Consider the following 20,535-nt stretch of genomic DNA (forward strand, 5'->3'; position numbering starts at 1 on the left):
TCGCTTCCAAACACTGACTCATTTTCTTGATTACTCTCAAAACTAGTGTCTACATTAGTTGGAACTTTGTCATTACCCTCACAACTTGATTCAGGGATGGAGTCTTCATTACTTGATATTCTGATATTCCCCTCACTACCTTTGTGAGTTCAGCACTGCCATTCTCTCCACTGTCAGGTTGAGGCTAGTAACTAATTATCCCTTATCCCCCTAAGAGCCTAGGTAGAATAAAATAGTTACCAAGAGATATTTGGACAGGTTTGAGCTCCCTAAATATATTTACAAAGAATACTGCATCACATGCTTCGATGAATCCCTTGTTATGCCTGACCCATATATATTCACCCCCATAATCTGTATGCAGGCATTTCATATTGTTCCCTGTCTCATTCTCCATGCTTGCCTTAAAAATTGTATAGCATTGTAGGACTAAATGAGACTCCTTACTTTAAATAAAGAAAACAAAAACCTTTAAAGCCATAAATTGATGTCTAGCAGCTAAATCTACGTACTATTGATCGTAAAAATCGTCTCTTCAAAACAATTTGACCCGTAAAACTCACTGATGGCTGAGATATACTATACACTACGCTTCCTCCCTTCAACTAGTTGCTTCCATCAGCTACAAAATTCTATTCATTAATGCAGTTCAAATGCTTGCCATTGTTAAAGCCCATTTGGAAGCACATTTGCTACCATATTTTGTTGACATGTAATCAGCAATTATTTTTTCCTTTGGCAACAGAGTTTTTAACAAAATGATGTCCAACCTCTGTTCTTTGACCTTCCATGCACCACACCAGTACCAAGTTTTTAATGCAGTTCTTTCCAATGATTTCTTTTACAATTCTGGAGAGTACAATACCATTTTTTGCTCCAGTTACCTAACTTACATACTCGCCTTCTATTGTATACATAGCCACTGCACAGCACTGCTTTTTGTTTTCCCAAGCCACTGCTCCATTAACTAACTTGTCATGTATCCAGTACAGGACACTCAATCTATTTTGTCAATGGCAAAGTCAGCATTTTTGTATCCCTCCAGAAATGTTCCTGACTAAGAATAAGACATAAGATAATTTATAGTTCCCATCAAATATCTTAATATACTATTTGCATATGCCCAGTATTGCATTGTAAAATCATCAATAAACCTTCTTAACTTTGACACTGCAAAGACACGATCTGGCCTTGTAAAAATCATTGCATACATAAGACAACCAATCAAAACTAGAAATGGAACATCAGGAAAAGTTTTTGGGTCACTGCAGGAGCTACATTCAAACCTGCGTCTATGAGACAAAGGTTGATTGCAGGTCAAGTTAGTAGATGACAAGGAGATTATGTGATCTGGTAGTTTTCGAGCCACTCCATTTTTTAAAGAAAACGTCTCTTCTGCTTCTCCTCCCTCGCTTCCAAACACTGACTCATCTTCTTGATTACTCTCAAAACTACTGTCTACATTAGTTGGAACTTTGTCATTACCCTCACAACTTGATTCAGGGATGGAGTCTTCATTACTTGATATTCTGATATTCCCCTCACTACCTTTGTGAGTTCAGCACTGCCATTCTCTCCACTGTCAGGTTGAGGCTAGTAACTAATTATCCCTTATCCCCCTAAGAGCCTAGGTAGAATTAAAGAGTTACCAAGAGATATTTGGACTGGTTTGAGCTCCCCAAACATATTTACAAAGGATACTACATCACATACTTCGATGAATCTTCCCGCAATATCAGGGTCAGTCAAAAAATACCATTTTTGACTCCTCACAATTGCTAATACTTTTTGCATTTGGCATCCAGCATCTTTCATTGCTCTTTAGCCACATAAGCATAGAAAATACATCCAAATACTTTTAGATGTCTTCGATTAAATTTTCGTTCAAACCATCTCTCCTCAGGTAATGCATTCCCTCCTGCTTTGGATGGTACTGTTTCGAGATATACAGCTTCTCAACAAGCTTCAACCCAATAATATTTTAGTAAATTGATGCCAGAGAGTTTGTACCTAGCTTTCTATTGGCTCAGCTAATCATTTCTGCTTGAAGATTATAAGATTTTGTAGTTAAATATTTTAGCGCACATGCCCTTAACCTCCCCTGTTATGCCTGACCCATATATTCACCCCCATAATCTGTATGCAGGCATTTCATATTGTTCCCTGTCTCATTCTCCATCCTTGCCTTAAAAATTGTATAGCATTGTAGGACTAAATGAGACTTCTTAATTTTAATAAAGAAAACAAAAACCTTTCTTGTGCAGTCATCAGTGAAGGTGAGCATACATTGTCCTCGTCCTTTTTCTATTCCATGTTCCTATCCCTTTCTTTCCTTACCCCTGAATTTATATGTATATTTTACATAAATAATATAAATATATTTTCACCTAAAATACCATCAGACCACACAATTCTGAGAGGATCAGACTTAATTTATTACATACAGCTTCCATTCTAGCGCTTATCTCGAATCATTTCTTTGCTAACTTGCCATCAACATATGCTATACAAGGCTGAAATTTATTATTAGGGGGACAATCCACACCACTGTCAACCACATTATAACCTGCATGTTACTCTGTCACAAGTCTGCTACTCTTGTGCAACAGACTTAGTAAACAGTCCTCTACTGCTTTGACAGTCAATCCTACATAACAAGTTGCATTACTTTTACTTTCTGAATTATATTTTTTCAAATCTTGACAACATATGCCATTTTCTTCAAAACTAGTGGCTAAATCATTCCTATTTCTTCCAAAGATCTGGCATCAAATAAGCTGTACCTAAATTCATTACACAAGACAGCTGTGTCTTTTTAACTAGCTTGCTTACAGACGGTACATTGGTTGATAAATTTGTAACATTTTGATCTGGAATATAGCACTTCACAGTGTGGGAACATGGGCACTTAGGGAGGAGAATGGGAGAGGCTGGAGGTGTTCGAGATGTGGGTAAGGAGAAAGTGAAGTGGACTGAGAAAAGAAAGAAGGTCAAAGTGCGAGACATGTTGAGTGAGGAGAGGCAGCTACTGGATAGAATAGACAAAGGAGATAGGAGGTATGGATTAGGCGAGTGCTGAGCTTGGAGTGGATGTTGAAAACACTATTAGAGGATAGAATGTTGGGTAAACAAAGGAGAGAATAGGATTTTTAGATAGCATGAAAAGGGTGAAGTTGTGAATTCAGGAGGGAAGTCCATGAGGGCAAGAGGGACTTTTGGAATGCTCCATGCAAACCTACCTTAATACCAAGCGGTAGAATACTTAAATAAAAATGTCTTGGAGTTTATTTTTAAGCATTATATATGCAGTATGAAAAGTATTTGTGAAAATTTTATCAAGGTTTTAAGTATTCATTCCCGATTTTTATGAAAAAAAATTGTTTTCAAGTCGTATATCTTATCGGAAAGCCATAAATTGATGTCTAGCAGCTAAATCTACGTACTATTGATCGTAAAAATCTTATCTTCAAAACAATTTGACCCGTAAAACTCAATGATGGCTGAGATATACTATACACTACGCTTCCTTATTGACCGTTTTTCGAGTTAGCTGCACAAATTCCCGTCAATTCGCTCAGTCTATCACTATTTTACGTAAATATGAGTTGCAAGTTACGGCTTGGAACTTTCGAACGACCGTAATGAATATAATTCAGTTTTAATATACGCATCAATAAACGTTGTTCGTCATCATGAGTACTATGCATATTAAATTTCGGCATAGCAATCATTGTGTTATCGCTTAACCCGAACTATCTTCCAGCACTGCTGCCTGCGGGTATTTTGAACGGGGGAATACTTCCCGCTCATATCGCATCAAGCCGTTCCGAATCACGCATCAGCATAAGCGCATCAATGCCTTGATGCAATTTCGGAACGGCTGCATCAAGGTCATGCGTTGATGCGCATGATGCGTGATTCGGAACGCACCCTTGAACTACGTCATCTCGTTTTCTGTCAGCGGCGAAAAGATTCACGATATGAAAGTAGGTGTTTTTAGCAATCGAGCTATGTATTAATTATAATGCAAGAACTCCTGAAGGAATGTTGACAATAATCATGTAGTCGATAATTTGATACGAGAGTTTGAAAGGAAACCAGACGTGATGAAACGTGATAAATGCCGGAACTATAAAAACTTGACCGACAACTGGGATCATTTGCGCTGACTTCATTCAACAGTTGCGTAGCAATTATGGGTGAATTAAATACTTAAAAAAAAACTTATTTAAACTTGAATTATCCCATTTAAATAGCATTGTATCGCAAACTATTGTAACCTTCAAAAATTATGAAGTCCCATGACAGTTTGTACTACGCACTTGATCGCCGAGGAGTAGTTCAGATACTCGCGTATTGCCGAGTTACCCTCAATTCGTACGGGAAATAGAATTGATCCGGCTTGAAAATGGTAATTCGAGGTGAAAAACAGACATTTTTAATTGACGAGGAAATGAAAATTTTAGAGATAGATGATTCCCACACCGGAACCCGCATCGATTCAAACGCTGGCGAAGCAACTCGAATGTTGGGACTGGCAATCCGATCGGATTCCCAGTCTCAACATTCAATACCGTGGTGAAAAATCGCGATGCCATTGTAAAATATGAAAACTAGTGCGGACATTTATAGAAAAAGAGAATATATGTGAAGAATTCCAGGTAAGAATAAATAGAACGAATTCTAAAAGAGTACCCACCCAGTCAACACAACAATTATGGCCACAGTGTGGCCGAACTGTGGTTTACCAGTGGCAACTATGGCTATGGCTAGCCACAGCTTGCCATACTATGGCCAGACTGTGGTTGCCATGTGGCAAGCCATAGTGTGGCTTGCCAAACACATATGCAACTATGGCCACACTTTGGAAAGCCACAGCTGCCACAGATGATGGGCGCGTTCCGAAATTCACTGGCAGTACTGACAGTGCTACCAAACCGTTCCAAAATCAACTGGCAGTACGGTACAGTAACCGATGACGTCAGTCATTTGATGACGTTTCCTACTGTGAACTCTACTGTGGCTACTGCAAGCCTAGAGCAGCAGTAGCGGCAGTAAGCAGATGGAAGCCGATGTTCACCTGTTTTTGGAACACAGCAACCGCTTTGTTTAATAACATTTGGTACGCAAGTAAATGAAGTATAACGGACATAATTCATAATATATTCACGTAAACTGAGAAAAAGAACTCCAATTTTCAATTGTAAATATGTATTGGATGTGAAAATGGCAAGTTGTGCGCGAATGAGTGTTTGATTACCTATATGAAATATTTGTTGTGCTAACTTCGTGTGATTTACCGATGGTGTCTTGAATAATGTCTTGTAAATTCCAGTGGTACATAAGAAGAAATTCCTGAAAACGTCAACGCAAGAAACTTTTATTATTAAAATTACGTCCTCAATGTATTTATGGGTATCGTGTGTTACATAAATGCATGCATAAACTTGGTTGATTTCTTTCATCAATGCAATGCATTGATACATAGACTTTCTTGTTCCTCCGTACCGTTTAATGTGTGAGCATAATAAAAACATAAGTAATGGCAAAAGCAATTTTTATTACACGTTGGAAATTCGTCTCTCTATACTACATTATTCTACCATATTAACTGTACGTATGTTATTATCGTCAATCGGCAATTAGCGGCAATCGTCTGCTTAACCTTCAGGATACTGACCTAACTGTTTTGTGCCATTGCATGAAGTACGAATATGTGAAGTGTATTGCGTTTAAATTTTCTTCAAACATGAATATTGAGGTACACCTAATTAATTCCTGTATTGGTGCCTTGTAAATTGTTATTGATTCTGTTTACGCACTGCTTGAAGGCATTTGTCAACCTGAGATTGAAGTACTTTTAATTTTAAGTCTATCCTCAATTGCAATGGATATTTTTAACAATACATATTTATTTAGGCCGCAATCCATCAATTTCGAACTTTCATGCTTACAACATATATATTCAATTTACTTAGAAAATGGTATTTGCACGATTCATTCCCTACAAACACAGAAAGTATTAAATCTGTATTAAACCCGTATTATGAAATCCATAAAATCCCAATTATATCTAGAATGTTAACTCTATCTTGAATGTTATCTCTTTCAAAGGGGTTGCTATGTTCACAATTTCCCGCGAAATTATCAACAGCAGCTACTGTTGACCGTTCCGAAATCACTACTTTGCTTACAGTGGCAGTACTGTTTTCCGTTCCGTTTTGCAGCAGCAGTAGCAGTACTGCCAGTGAATTATGGAACGCGCCCGATAAAGTTTGTTTACGGTTGCTATAGATGCAGACTTGTTGATGAGTTATCAAAATGAGAGTTGGTTGATTTCATTGATATAAAGAAAGTGTGTTAAAGAAAGAATAATATGTATTAAAGGCTTCCACATTATTTATTGATTTAATCTATTTCGGCGTCTTTCCGTGAGTACTGTGATGTTGAAATGTGGGGAAGATTAGATAGACTACCGTAAATGTCGTAATGACTAAATATGTGATTTTACCTGTAACAGATTGGTCCATAAGCCTAGCTAAAATAACTTGAGGTGGATGTGTAACATGTTACTGTCTCAAATCTAAGGCAATATTGTAATACTAGCTTATCTGCAATGTTGTTATGTTTTTTTAGTGGCTAACCTAGGCGATCATTAATGGTTATATTATGTTATTTATGGTGAATTTACTGCAATAATAAAGTGCTTACAAATATCATTTACTAAGTAGGAACTTTTATTTGCATTTACCTTTCTGATACTCTATATCGCAAAGTGCTACTTGGGGTATGGGGTGCCAACCAGAGGGCATTTTATCGAATTTATTATTTAAATTGATGGTAAATTAAAATTTTTGGTTTGCATCTAATTTTCCAAAAAGTCATTATTTTTGCATTGATGGGCATAGCTAGGATTGAAGGAGGCATAATAATACTAGTAAAAAGGAATTATTATATGCATAAATATTAATATATTAGTGGTGGAGCATTGTGGCTAGCCAAAATGTGGCCATAGTGTGGCTATCCACACTAAAGCCACATTATGGCTAGCCACACTTTGGCCACAGTGTGGCCGGGGGTCAAAACCATTATGGCGCCATAATGGCAACCCACTATGGCCATAATGCCTTGCCACAGTACGGCCACTGTGTGGCCACATTGTGGCCATAATTGTTGTGTTGACTGGGTTAGGTACAAGATCATAAAATGTCCCAGCAAATGGTGTCATCTAAAGGCCTGTTTACGTAGTACATTAACCCGTACAAGTTAATGTCTAAATTATGAACACGAAAATGCACCCTGTATTCACCCAACTTGTGCGTATGCATGAACAGAAAATAGAACCTGTTCAAATTTGGTTCATGCATTCATAGTCGGATTTAGGGGCAGGGGACGTGCCCCCCCAGATGCTTAAAAAAAGAGACAAAATTTGAATATGGTTATCATAGGAGGCTCTATGGGGGGGGGGGGGCACGTGCCCCTCCAGACACTTAAAAATATGCAAGATTTTTAATACGGTCCGGTTATCATTGCGTTCATTTTGTATAACGTGGTATCATTGTTCCCCCCCTCCCTCCCCTCCAGAACAAAATCCTGGATACGGCATTGCTTGTGCCCCCCAGAAAGAAATCCTGGATCCCCCCCTGATGGACATCATTATATTCGCTTTGTTTTGTGTATTACTCAGGGAGGCTCAATCATTTAATTCAATAAGAATAACTTTGATATAAAAATAAAGAGAATTTTGTAAAGTCATTGTTATATCTTGTTTTTAATCTCAATTAAGACAAGATCTTTTGCCTGTCAGGCCCTCTGTGCCCCTCCCAGAAAAAAATCCTGGATCTGCACCTGCCTACATTCGTGCATGTCCCGTTCCGGTCCACAAAAATCATTCATGCAAGGAGAAATTAACTCGTTCATGCTAATGTATCGTGTAAACAGGCCCAAAGGCCCTTGAGAGAAAGTATTTCCCCACAAGATTGGGAATCGAAGATTCCACGGCATCTATAATGGTTGGTTGGATAGATTCAAAAATAGGCACAGTCTTGTATATAAGATGGTGAGTGGTGAAAGCAAATATGTTAACATAGAGACAGCAACTCAGTGGAGGGAATCTGAATATATTAGAGTTCTGGAAGGTTACAGCCCAAAAGATGTTTTCAGTGCAGACAAAACAGGATTATCTTTTAATTTTTTCTGCCAGCAAAAACACTGTGCTTCAGAGGGAAACAGTGTTGTGGAATAATGCTTAGTGAACAATTAAAAAATTAACATTTCCAAAGCCAGTATATGAATAAAAGGGAAAATTCTCCATTTCCCACTATTTGCATTTTCCCGCAATTTACACTTTTTTTTCTTGGGTCCCTAGAAAAGTGTAAATAAGGGGTTTTACTGTATAAGAAATAGCGGTGGAATGGATGTGTGTGCATACCTGCATGAAGAATCCACCCACCAGGGCTTTTCGGATATTTATGTAGTAATCTTTTGAATTGAAATCTGTAGAAGTTCTCTTCAAGTTAAATCGATCCATGATTCTAGAGAGCTGTTGTCTCACATTATCCCCAGACTTGAGTGATCGATAGTTGACGAAATTGTCGTAGCACCACTGAGGGTCCTCCATATCTGAAATTATAAGATTAGCCAATCACATATTTTTTTTAATAGGTACTCACTGAAAGAAGAAAGTGGCAATTTCAATAAAACTAAAACAGAAAAGCAGTGTGACACATTCCTATTACAACAGTTATTTAATGAATGCATTTCTCAACCTCTACGTAAACAGGCACATTTTTAGTTTGGAGGGGTGGCAAGTGACCGAAATTTTATGCGGTTACTCGATTAAATGATCAACTAAGATGGAGTTTGCAATTTATGAGTAAGTAGTAATGCCTCTATAGTTGATAAGGAAGATTCAGTCCTTCATATCTCTAGTTAAGTCTGGTTACAGATAGTTCTGCAGGGGCCATCCCATCATAAGTCAGCCAAAACTCATGGAATCCTGGCACCTCAACCCTTTCACGACAATAGAATCCAAAGCAGCAAGCCAGTCCCCATTACCGGCCTGAGAAATATTATTGCCTTTACTCTCATTTCCTTTTTTTAAAATCACTCTTAGACCTGCCATATGCCTGCAAGTAGACCCACAGAACCAATCAAGTTTTATTTAATTCATTATTACAATAATGTAACAGGAAATCATGGGCATCATTATCATCATCAATTTCGCAGCCACTTATAATATGTACACACCCAACTTGTACAATATGTACAAACAAATTTTTGTAGAGAAGAAAGCATGTTACGTATTTAAAATATGGTACTGATCCCTGGACTGAAGACTACTGCACATAGTCCATTGGCAGTCTATATATTATCATTAATATTACTAGGGTGGTAAGGTTCATTTTTTTCAATTAAATCATTTCTTTCATCAATAACAGTACGAACTTGCATCAGAGTCGCACCCCCAATTAGAGCATCGGAGTTAAAGAAAAAACTTTTTGGTGCATTTTTCTTTATCCCATCGCATGTTGTGTTGCAGACATATGCCTGGACTTTTGACAGTTATCAAAATTACCACTTTCAATTCTAAAAATTTACGTAGCATTTTTCATCTAAATTTACACTATGTGCATGGTGCTTGGAGATATGTGGGTATTCACTTGTAGTCTTAACCTTATTAGGGATGGTCCGATCAGATACCTCAAATACAAATATCTGCGGATAATGCCCTTCTCCGGATACTTTGGATTCAAATTCGCTGAAGAAATAGAATCTGAATACTAAATTTTAAATCACTGCTTTCGTGAATGCAGCATCCCATAAGAGGGAGTAGGAAGAGTTCAATCCTCTCTTTGCGTACGCTGTTGCACTGTGATGCTTGTCCTAATCATGAATAATTTTGTTTAAAAGCTCTCATAGGATTATTGCAGCAGAATTTCAGCCATGGAAATTTTTAAGGCAAAATACGACAGGCACATCGCGTGAATCTTCCCAAGAGATTGTCAGCACCGTAGGATAATAACCATGTCGTAAGTAACAACATCGCACATTTCACAAAATCACTAACCCCATGCCCCTTAGCTTTTTTTAGCTTTCCGAGACCACACAGACCATAAATCATTATCTCCAAAGGAAAATATCAAGTTACACGTGAACAATGGAAACGACGTCCATCCCTACCCCATCTCACCAACTGACCTTTTTCTGTCTAACAGCTTCAATTCTCCCAGTCTAACCTGACTCCCACACCAGAATAATTATTTCTACGTAAGCTGGTTGGGGGTGAGATCAGATAAGATATTCACGTAAGAGGGGCGTCCTCATTTTCAGCTGCAATTTCTGGGAAAAAGAGGTGCGTCTCTTGCAAGAATTTATACGGTATTTCATTATTATAGTTTATTACATAAGTCATCATCACATTTCATCCGTTGCACCGCACCCTTAAGGTGGCACCATGCATGGGGGAGGTCCACCAAAGTGGATAAATTCAAATACATATGCACATTCTCTGCAACAATACGTATGAACATTCTCTGAGGCAATTTCTATCTCACCTCCTGTAGTCACAGCAAAAAGTTTGCCACAAGAAATTCCACCAATTTTGTGCTGAAGAACGATTTGAAAAGAACTGACACGAAAGCAAAGGCTAGAATAATGATTTTTACATAGGTGGGATCTACATATTTGAAATGAAGGATTCTTTCATCCAGAAGTTGTTCGACAACAACAAAACCATCACTTTGCATTAGAATTTTTTCTTTGAATTTTTGAATTCCTTTATTCAAAATTGGAGGGGTGAAAACAACAAATAAAAACATTCTAAAATTCTACTAAAAATCCTAAATCCCCTTGTGAAAAGCTGTTCTGGTATTCCATTAATATTTGGGACAATCATTTCATGGGTAATCAGTTTACATCAACCCCACCCCGATGGAAAGCAAAACTCCCAGTTTTCAAAATGCGCCATCAGAAACGGTCTCATTGACGCAGCGAAAAACCCAAACCGCCTTCCGTGATGCTTAACGGTGCCATAGAGATTATTTCATCATGAGTTTAGCCTTTCAAAAGGACAGGCATAGGAAAACACTACCTTCCATTAAGGCATTTTTCTACCATGGTGTGAGGAGCACAATGATCAAGCCACTTGTGCTCAAATGCTCCTCCAATGTCACTTCTTGATACATAGAGTCAAAACAGAACATTTGAAGATAGCATAAGGCAAATCTAAATTGCCATATCACCAGTCATCGTGAACAGTTACATAGCAATGCACAGATTGGTTAATTTGCAGCTCTCCATTCCATTTTCCTATTAGCTCACTCTCAACTCTGTCATAAATTGTCCACTTAACACCCTTCCTGCTCTACGTATTTCATCTCTTTTCGGCCGCCCTTCCCTTCCAGAATAATCGCCACCATGTGGCCCACCTTCTGCCCAAGGTCTTTCCTCCACACATTGGCCCCAATCAATTGCTCACGCTAATACGTACCCACATATTCCCACCAGCTCCTCTCTTTTTTAAGCAAGCCCTCATAGCTCACACTACTTTTTATAAGCAGGTTTATTTTAATATGTAATACACACTTACTCAGCCATGAGTTATTTTACTGCAAACCAATTGACTTTCACGCATACCACTGAATTTCAATTTCTCCCCTTTGCTCACACACGACAATAGGGTAGTTTCCTTCATCAAAGAAAACGAAAGGCATTGATTGCGATTCGTTACCCACCATTAGTGTATTCATAAAACACAAATTACTTGGTTTTTGAAATATCGGTTTAGACGAATGGCAAGGGTCAAATTTTATCATTTGAAAAAGGCCAGATTGGGGCCCATGCGATTCCACTCCACGTGACGTCACAGGGACCTAGTTTCTACACGAGAGGATAGGAGTTATACATCGTCTGAGGTTACCAATGCATGCATGAGGCACAGAGCTCAGGGAAACATGTCTTAATAATCACCTATTAAAACTGGCTAAGGTCGGAAAGTTTTCCTCGTTTGATAAGGTATTAATAATCCTTATTTAAGCCAAGCGCTACCAGCCAGCAAGGTACTCAGCTACCCGCTAGCATCCTGCGTCCTATCAGTGCTCAGAGCCTCGATCGAGGTCACCTCACAAGGCGGGAGGGGGAACCAGAAATGCGTCTCACGGACTTTTTCCCATCATTCCTACTTAAGCATTTTCGCGCGCTTGAAATTTTTCACTTTTCATTTAATCGCGAAAAATAGATATCGTCATTTAAAAATATATAAGCGTGAAATACGTACTCCAGGAGTAATAATCTTTCGATTTAGGCAATAAAACAATAATAGGAAACCACCCTATTGTACTATGGCCATTTCCTTTAAAATTGAATTTGTATGGTCAAATCTAGAGGGTTAACTTACCTGCTGAGAAATCTCCACACAAAATGACATCAGGAGAGTTTATGAGAAAACAATCAACATGAAATAATATGCATCCAAAACAGCCATACAGGGTTAACCAAAGAAAGAATAAGCTCTAAAATAACAAAAAATGCAGCATAATAATTAATTTGGACACTAATTCTGTTGAAAATTTAGCAACATTAAATTATACGCCCGATTTTAAATAAATAAATAAATTTTCAATATGTTAAGTAATTTAAGATACGATGCTTAGTCATTTCACAAGAGCCTGTAAATATTTAATGCCTTTGTTCAAGAGAAAAGTCCAATTTCTTTTCATAGATACATTCAGGGACCCCATAATATTCATACTAAAAATTTTCAAGAATAATTCCACGTTTTCTCAAAGGCTCAACAATTTCCATAATATGTAAATGCACATTTCACTCAATGCGATGAGTAATTTTGTTCCTTAGGCAGCAGAAAGCAGTCGACATCATACCCGCACGTCCGTGAGTTGCGTGAATAGAGAGCATTTTAAGGTAGACACTATGTCCAAAAAAACGTAAAACTTGTCCAAGCAAGAAAATGAAAATAATAGAAGAATACGAGAGTGGAGTAATTAATTAATTTATCTTCCTTTTCGCTCTTCACAATTAAAAAAAAAACAGAGAAGATTAGGTCTGCCAAACCATCTGCCAATTGGTCGGTCCGGAGGGCAAACCATCACAGCAGAAGCATCCAAAGATTGCAGAACATAAAGAGTTAAAAGCTTAGCTTAGCTTTGTCCGGGTGGTTTTGCCAACTTCAGTCTGCGGTAACTATGTATGTATACAGAGAAAGAGACCATGCTTAAGGCTGAAGCTGAGTATTTCAGTGATAGATTGAGAATCAAGAACTTCAAATGTTCAGAAGGTTGGTTATACTAATTGGAAGCATGAAAGCGTTAACTCCCTTCATAATTACTGGTGATGCCTGCAGTGTGAACTCGAAGCTGTGGAACAAAGGACTTGATCCTGGCAGAATACCTTAAGAAGTATTCCCCTCGTGATATAACACGCACGAAACGAACACTTTTACAACCTACTCCCCGACGAAACCCTCGCAGTACCGGGTGTTTCTTGCAATGATACTTCTAGAGGCAGGCATCATTGCAAGACAGTACTTTACGTAATGTGCTGTTAAGGGTGACATCTGTGAAAATCAGATGTTGTGCTTTAAGTTAACTTTAATAAATAAATGTATTTAATTAAAGAAATTCTGCTTTCTTTTTCATGTTTTTCGGACATAATTGAGTATGCTAAATCAATAAATTCATACTAGTAAGTTATTTTGGACACAGGGTCCATCAGACACGCATGCTTTTTTATTTCTTTGTTGCATATATTACTCATACATTTTACATTAGTCGCAGTTTCTTGCAGATTGTTTTCATTTTACTGAAGTGACATCAGCATAATACCTGCATTATATTTTCCGTGAAATAATATCAAGTTTATATCTTTTCTAGCATTACAAATTTTAATTCTAATTATTGTTGCAGTGCCGTGGATATACTCAATGTATTACTTCAATGACATCGCAGGCGTGACACAATAGAACTTATTATGAAACACCAGCTATTTGAATAGCATTATTACGAATACTTATTTTTTCATTTAGACAGGGAAGATTTTACATTGAATGAAAGAAAAAGTCTTCTGAGGAATCTTTCTACCACCGTTTTCATTTGCAGAAACCAATGCGATACATTATTTCACATAACTTCCACGTAACATACAGGAACAATAAACATACACCAATGGAAGCATTGTAAATAACTTCGATACAGTTGTATCAGTCATTGTTTCAATTTTCAGCAGAAGATACCAGAATAATAGAATAATTACGTAAATCCACTAAGTGCATTGAGTAGTGATTTGATCGGTTGTACATTGGGAAAATAATTGACAAAGTACACCCATGTCTCGTATAGCGCAATTTCGATTAGCGCAATTTCGATATAGCGCAAATTCGTTCCTCGGGGAAATATTGCAACGCAGTGTAGCCAAAAATCTTAAACGCTCTCGTGATAAAACGTGAACTTGCTCTAAGTACACACGAAATTTCTATCATTTTATGCATACAAATATTATTGCTTGCCACAAATCTTTTTTGTTTATAGATTAATCGAAATCCATTGCTATGCAATGGCCAAAAGGATTACTCGTCATTGGGTCCTGATAGCCGGCCTACCGAAGTAATTTATCTCGTCTTCTTAAACAGAATGAGTTAATTTAGATCATTAATTAAACGCGGGGCTAGTGGAAATGAGTTTTTTTTAAGCAATACTGGTTGAGATGTAATTTTTGCCGTCATAGGTTATCGGGCGATTGACTTCCAGGTAGAGGGTCTACGCTAAAGCCATCAAGGTCATTGGTATTCACGGGGGAGAAATGGAGCGGTGGCCGGGTTGCGCATGAATAGCATCAACATATAAGAGGGTCCCCTATAGAGTCTAAAACATAACAGCTTCGTTCCCTCCCCGCAGTCATAGGCCCTCTGCGTCTCAAGAACACAGTTCAGCAGTAGAAGGTGATTTCAATAGAGCCATGCAGAGTAAAAACCAAGAGAAAATGGCAAAAAATAGGAATGCGGGTAGAAAAATCAAGAATTTATCAATAAAAACCATAAACCTAGAAGAGAAATTGATATAGGTCAATTGCTTTGAAAATGGAGAACGTCAAAGCGATATTGCGCGGAAGTTTAAACGCACGAAGCCTTATTCTGAATAAAGACGAAGTTAAAACATCAGTGACCTCAGCCGCACCAACTTCAACCAAGCGGTCTACACATACGGAAAGTTCATAGTGAATCAGTACAAAAAGACGAGAGTGGTAATCGCTCCGAGACATTTAGTGAAAGCTCCGGTTGGTTCCAGAATTTAAACGGCGAGCAGGTATTTTCAGTGCGTCGATATCAGGTGAATCTGCAAGTGTTGATAGCGCAGTCACCACAACATTTTCTGATGAACTTCAAGCTGTGATTGAAAGTGGCTCCTTTCCCCCTCAACTAGTTGTTAGTGTTGACGAGACGATATCCTATTGGAAAAGAATGCTTTCTCGTTCATTCATATTCAGGGAAGGAAAACCTGGGAAGGCTTAAAGACATTTAAAGACTGTTTCACGTAGCCGCTAATGAATCGGAGGACTTCAAATTAAAATGATTTATCATTCATAAACTCCGCTAGCTATGACATTCAAAGTAGTGTTTGCCTGTCACTTCGATGAGCGACAAAAGGGCCTGGGTGACACAATAGTTGTTTTTAGACTGGTTTGAAAAATCGTCCACTGCCGGCAATGCATTACGAACCCCTGAGATAGCAGATGTTAGCCCACCCGCACGACAGGAGGGAATTTCAAAAGCACGTAAGAATTATTTTTAACGTGAATAAAAGTCTTCAAATGCGTGCATACTATCTTTAAAGATGTTTTAAACTATAAAAAATTATATAAATAATGTTTTCTAAGGCTATTTATGGGAATACATATGTTTTAGAGGAAATTCAATGCCCAAGACCTATGCTACCAGGAACGCATCCCTATCTTCCCAATGTTAAAACGCTCTCGTATAACGCAAATTAGTATAGCGCAAAGACCCCAAGGAACGCATCCCTTGCGCTATACGAGACATGGGTGTAATGCTTTGCATGATTTTGATTTGGTTCGGGACTTATAAATTGAATGGCCAGTTTGTTATTGAGGTAAGGAAATTTAGAGATGTAACATAAACATCGCCTTTCTTCTGGATTTATGCTTAAGTTTATCGGGTCGAAATGCCTCCATCGCCACACCAATCCTTTTCCTACATACCTAAGTGTTGACAATAGGTTTATTGGCCATTACTTGCTCCACCTTCGGTAAAGCGACTGTAGCGAGCAATTCGCTATAGCTAGTGTTTATCAGAGCACCGTGGGGTCTCATTTTATCAACATTGCAGTGTAAATGAAATATGTAAAACATGAATTTCACCATACAACGGGGAGTCAGAAAAGGAACAGCCAATCACGCGGGCATTTGAACGTATAAGGCACACATCCTTCGTAGTGGGATTCTCGTGGAGGGTTCTGCATTATTTTTTATTTTTACTTTGAGTTTTACCTCGAAGGAAAATATTGAAAACTGCTGGATATCAGCAGGTAGAAGACATCATGGCTGAGGAGACCATATCTAGTCCTCCTTCATAACAGAGCAACTTGCTAATGAACTTGAACAGTTCAATCAAGTTTTCCCAATAAATTCAGCTGTTTAATCAATTACCTACCATGGGAAAGATGAAGATTAAGCTACAAATGAAGAAACAGTGAGGGTAGAAACAGCTTCAGCACTGAGGTGAAATACATACTCCAGGAGTAATTATCTTTCGATTTAGGCAATAAAAAAATAATAAGAAACCACCCTATTTGAATTTAAAGGTAATAGGTATCCCACCCATTACACAGGAGGGTAATCATAGGAGTCTGAAGGCAATTTCTAAATCACAATAGACCAACGTATCAAACAAAGAAACTTGTCTTTTCTTTTTCCATTGTATTTAAAATACATTCTATACAAGACATTGAGGCTGGCCAGCGATAACCACTCATGATGGTGGGTCAGGGAAATGCAAATTAACAAAATACAATAAAAAAAACATCAGAATAATCCATCATGATAAGCAGCCCCTCTTGGGACGATGGAGAGTACTCACTTTGCTTGAAGGCATGGTAGACGTTGAGCAGGGTCAGGTGGTCCCCGTCGATGTGAGCAAACCTCATCTTGGCGTCGTCGGCCGCCTTCTTGGCCTCATTGGGTCGGACAAAGCACTGTGGGACTAGAAGGTGGATGGGGAGGGGGAAGGGAGGGGGCAGGAGAGGGGGCAAAGGCCACCCCACAGGGTCCCCAAAAGGAGACCCCAAGGGCAGCGCCCCCCACGCCCACCCACATCCAACCAAAGCCCCGTTTAGTGGCGGACCCAGCAGGGTGGTGGTGGTGGTGGTTGGTGGTGTTTGGTGTCGGTTGCCGTGACTCTAGTGGGGCGTGCATCATCGTCATCCGAGGCACGCATGCACACCTCCTGAAGGGGGGGAGGCAACCACACTGCCATCCAATTAGACATCTCCCACAACGAAACCCCCCACCCCACTCGGAGACACCCTAGCGCACAATACAAGGTTGCCACAACCCTGGAACCACAAGCATCGCAACCTGTCTACACATGTCCACGGGAGAACAAACAATTCCGATACCCTGCTGTCAATACAGTGCTACAATTTACAGCCTCCAAAGGTTAACAAGTAAGAAAGGAATTTATACACTAAAATATGTTCGTTAATAAAATACAATATCATCATCATTTTCTACTAGAGAGGCAAAGTGCCCCATCTCAGTACACATCACAGCTGGCCTAGAAACGATTCATTTCAATTATTTCACTTTCATGAGATAATCAATTTTCTTGTTGATGCATCTATCCTTAATTATGGACCTCAATGTTCCCAATTTACTATCTACAACGAAGGCAGTAGCCTGAGACCTCCAATGCTCTAACTAACCTAATTTCCAGGAATTGTAGCAACCATGCAGAAACATAGGAGAGCGCATTTTACATTGCAACAACAAATGAGAGGATTAAAAGGAAAATACACTCCCAACAGGAATGACCAATGTCACAAGCAACCACCAACTTGGGACAAGAACAAAGACATACTGAAAAAAGGCCAGCTTCACCTGCACACACATACCACGCGTCACTAACTTTGACAATCTGTTTTGATGCTCTTCAAGATAATCGTGTGGAAATACGGGTAATATTGACAGGATGACATAAAGGATGTCTCAAGCTCTACATGCACTTCACCGCACCGAATGTGAGTCAAACTTTTACAGTCGTAGTCTAGATGGATATCTATGAAGGATAGCTGTACCTTTCCCTTCAACCATTAACATCAATGTGAGAGCATAGTTATGATGTAAATTCAAACGCAATGAAAATAATAATAATGACTGCTTGATTTAAAACAAGAGTGAATGATTGAATATGGGAACAATTTAAAGCAGGTTGTTCATTTCTTGGTGAAAGGTGCACGAGAAGGTGTTTTACAGACAGCATTGAAGATACCAAAACATAAAAATAATCAATAGCTAATTTTCCTGAAAAGTATGTTTTTTGTTGACTTGACTACATCATGGAAAGTTAAATATAGCTTCGGTATAAAATGAAAGTTCACAGAAGTGTGGGGTCGTGGGCCGAATTCCAATCCACATCCATCCATTAGTGACCAGTGGGCCACGGAAGTAAATGCAAGCGCCTGATGAGCCACCACTTAGATCTAGAGAAAACCACTTCACATTCTTTATCTTTAGTTGACAATGCTTTCCGAAGCCGACACAGCAAGAGAACTACAAGGCATAGTTGGGAAGGATACGTGGACAAGGGAAATTCAAGAGTAAGATCGAGGGGTTTACTGTCAAGTGGATATCGCATGGAACTTACTTGCTTCTAACGAAGGAACTTAAAGTTTCTGCTATGCACGGATAATCTAGGCAGTTCATCACCTCCTTGGATCGTTGACACAATTTTTCCTGTGATAAAGGCAAAGGTATTGCTTCCATTATATCTAGAGATACTCGCCACTAAATCCCTATTATGCAATTGGCAGTCGGATAGGGAAATCTTGTGGATTTGAACCTAAATTTACATTCATTTCATGAAACCCTATTCGTGGTAGTTGTAAAAAAACATTAGAAAAAAAATATACCCGAGGGATCATAGCTAGAGATAGGTATTAATTAAGGAAGAGTCGGTTCTTAAATTTTTTCAGTTCTCAGTACCGGTTCTTCCCCATCGGTTCTCAATACTCCATTCCAAGGATACTCTTATTATCTGAATTAATGGCAAATTTAAATGAACAACCGCAAGAAGTGAATGAAAATAATTTCACTTAAGATGTAAATTAGCAGGAAAGTTCTGTAAAAAAATACTTAGGATTGTCTCTATAATTTTATTTGCCAAGCAAAAAAGTTTAAATAACACGTTAAAAAATGCATGATCGACCAATATGTCACATTACATCAGGCAGCCACCGGTTCTTTCTCCAGATTTTGATTTTAAAAATTCAACATTTCTACCCTATCTGGGTCTAATCTATTCTTTTCGGTGGCAAGTTGAAAGAAGGTGCCGTGCCGTGTACGACGGCAGGCAAAAAGTCAGCTCCTTCGAAAGCGGCCATGGCTACGGCAATGTTACAATGTTGGTGAGAGCGACAAACTGACGAACCCTTAAATGCGGTTAGTGAGTAACTCTCAAAAGAAAGAAAAAAAAAAAGTGGAAGCCATGCAATTGTAAAGAAATGTACGCATTTTTTAATCTCTTTTCACTTTTTGGCCTTGAATACGCTGCAGACCATTTTGGCTTTGGGCACCACATTCAAAACCTCGCCACTGTTCCGAGCCGGTTCCAAAGTACCGACTTTATGCAACCAGTTCTTGATACTGGTTCCATAGCCAAGAACCAGCAGTACCGAGAACCAGGTACCGGAACCTTTATCTCTAGTATTAATCCAGAAGGACTGCAAAAAGGGAGAGCCAAGAGAGAATTCCAGACAAACATTGCAGGATTGGATCTTGATTCTCTTCAATTGAAGTGTGCACGGCTTTGGACCCTTAAGAAACCCTCGACCCACTCACAACAATTTGCTCCGACTCGTCAGGAGGAAATCGGTTCTAAGTTGCATTTCACCACGCTTAGTCTAAGGACATTTGGAGGGTCATACTTTTGCATTATGACGTCCATATGCAACAAAAACTATCAGTTCCTTCCATGCAATGCCCAATTGACCGGGCAGGCTATACCCTACGTTCTAACATCCGAATCTCTTCCGACAATCACTTCTCCATCCCAATCCTCCTAATCCTCATTCTCCCCTTCCCTCATCTGCATCCAAAAGCAAAGCCAACTGAAGATAAGGAATTTGAAACAATTTAATCTGGCTCCAAGTGGCGACTCGTCAGAGGAGCATACTTAATTTTGTGCCTCACGGAACATATATTTCCCCTGACATATCTGAAAGTGACATCACGCTCATGCCTCTGATCAAGTTTCACAACCAAAACAAGACTAAGGACAAGAGGGCGACT

At 38.8% G+C, this 20,535-nt stretch overlaps 1 protein-coding gene across 2 annotated transcripts in view; it reads right to left on the bottom strand.

The window, feature by feature from the left end:
- LOC124155365 (putative pre-mRNA-splicing factor ATP-dependent RNA helicase PRP1) overlaps positions 1–20,535 on the bottom strand; it is a 64,027-nt gene that overhangs the window by 11,285 nt on the left and 32,207 nt on the right. For both annotated transcript variants that reach the window (XM_046529118.1, XM_046529117.1), the window contains exons 12-13: positions 17,108–17,230; positions 8,432–8,622 (exon numbers count right to left, since the gene is read on the bottom strand). In XM_046529118.1, coding sequence (XP_046385074.1) covers positions 8,432–8,622; positions 17,108–17,230 — 314 coding nt within the window. The remainder of the gene's footprint in view (positions 1–8,431; positions 8,623–17,107; positions 17,231–20,535) is intronic.

The sequence above is a fragment of the Ischnura elegans genome, chromosome 3 (genome assembly GCF_921293095.1).
Source record: "Ischnura elegans chromosome 3, ioIscEleg1.1, whole genome shotgun sequence".
Lineage (NCBI taxonomy): Eukaryota > Metazoa > Arthropoda > Insecta > Odonata > Coenagrionidae > Ischnura > Ischnura elegans.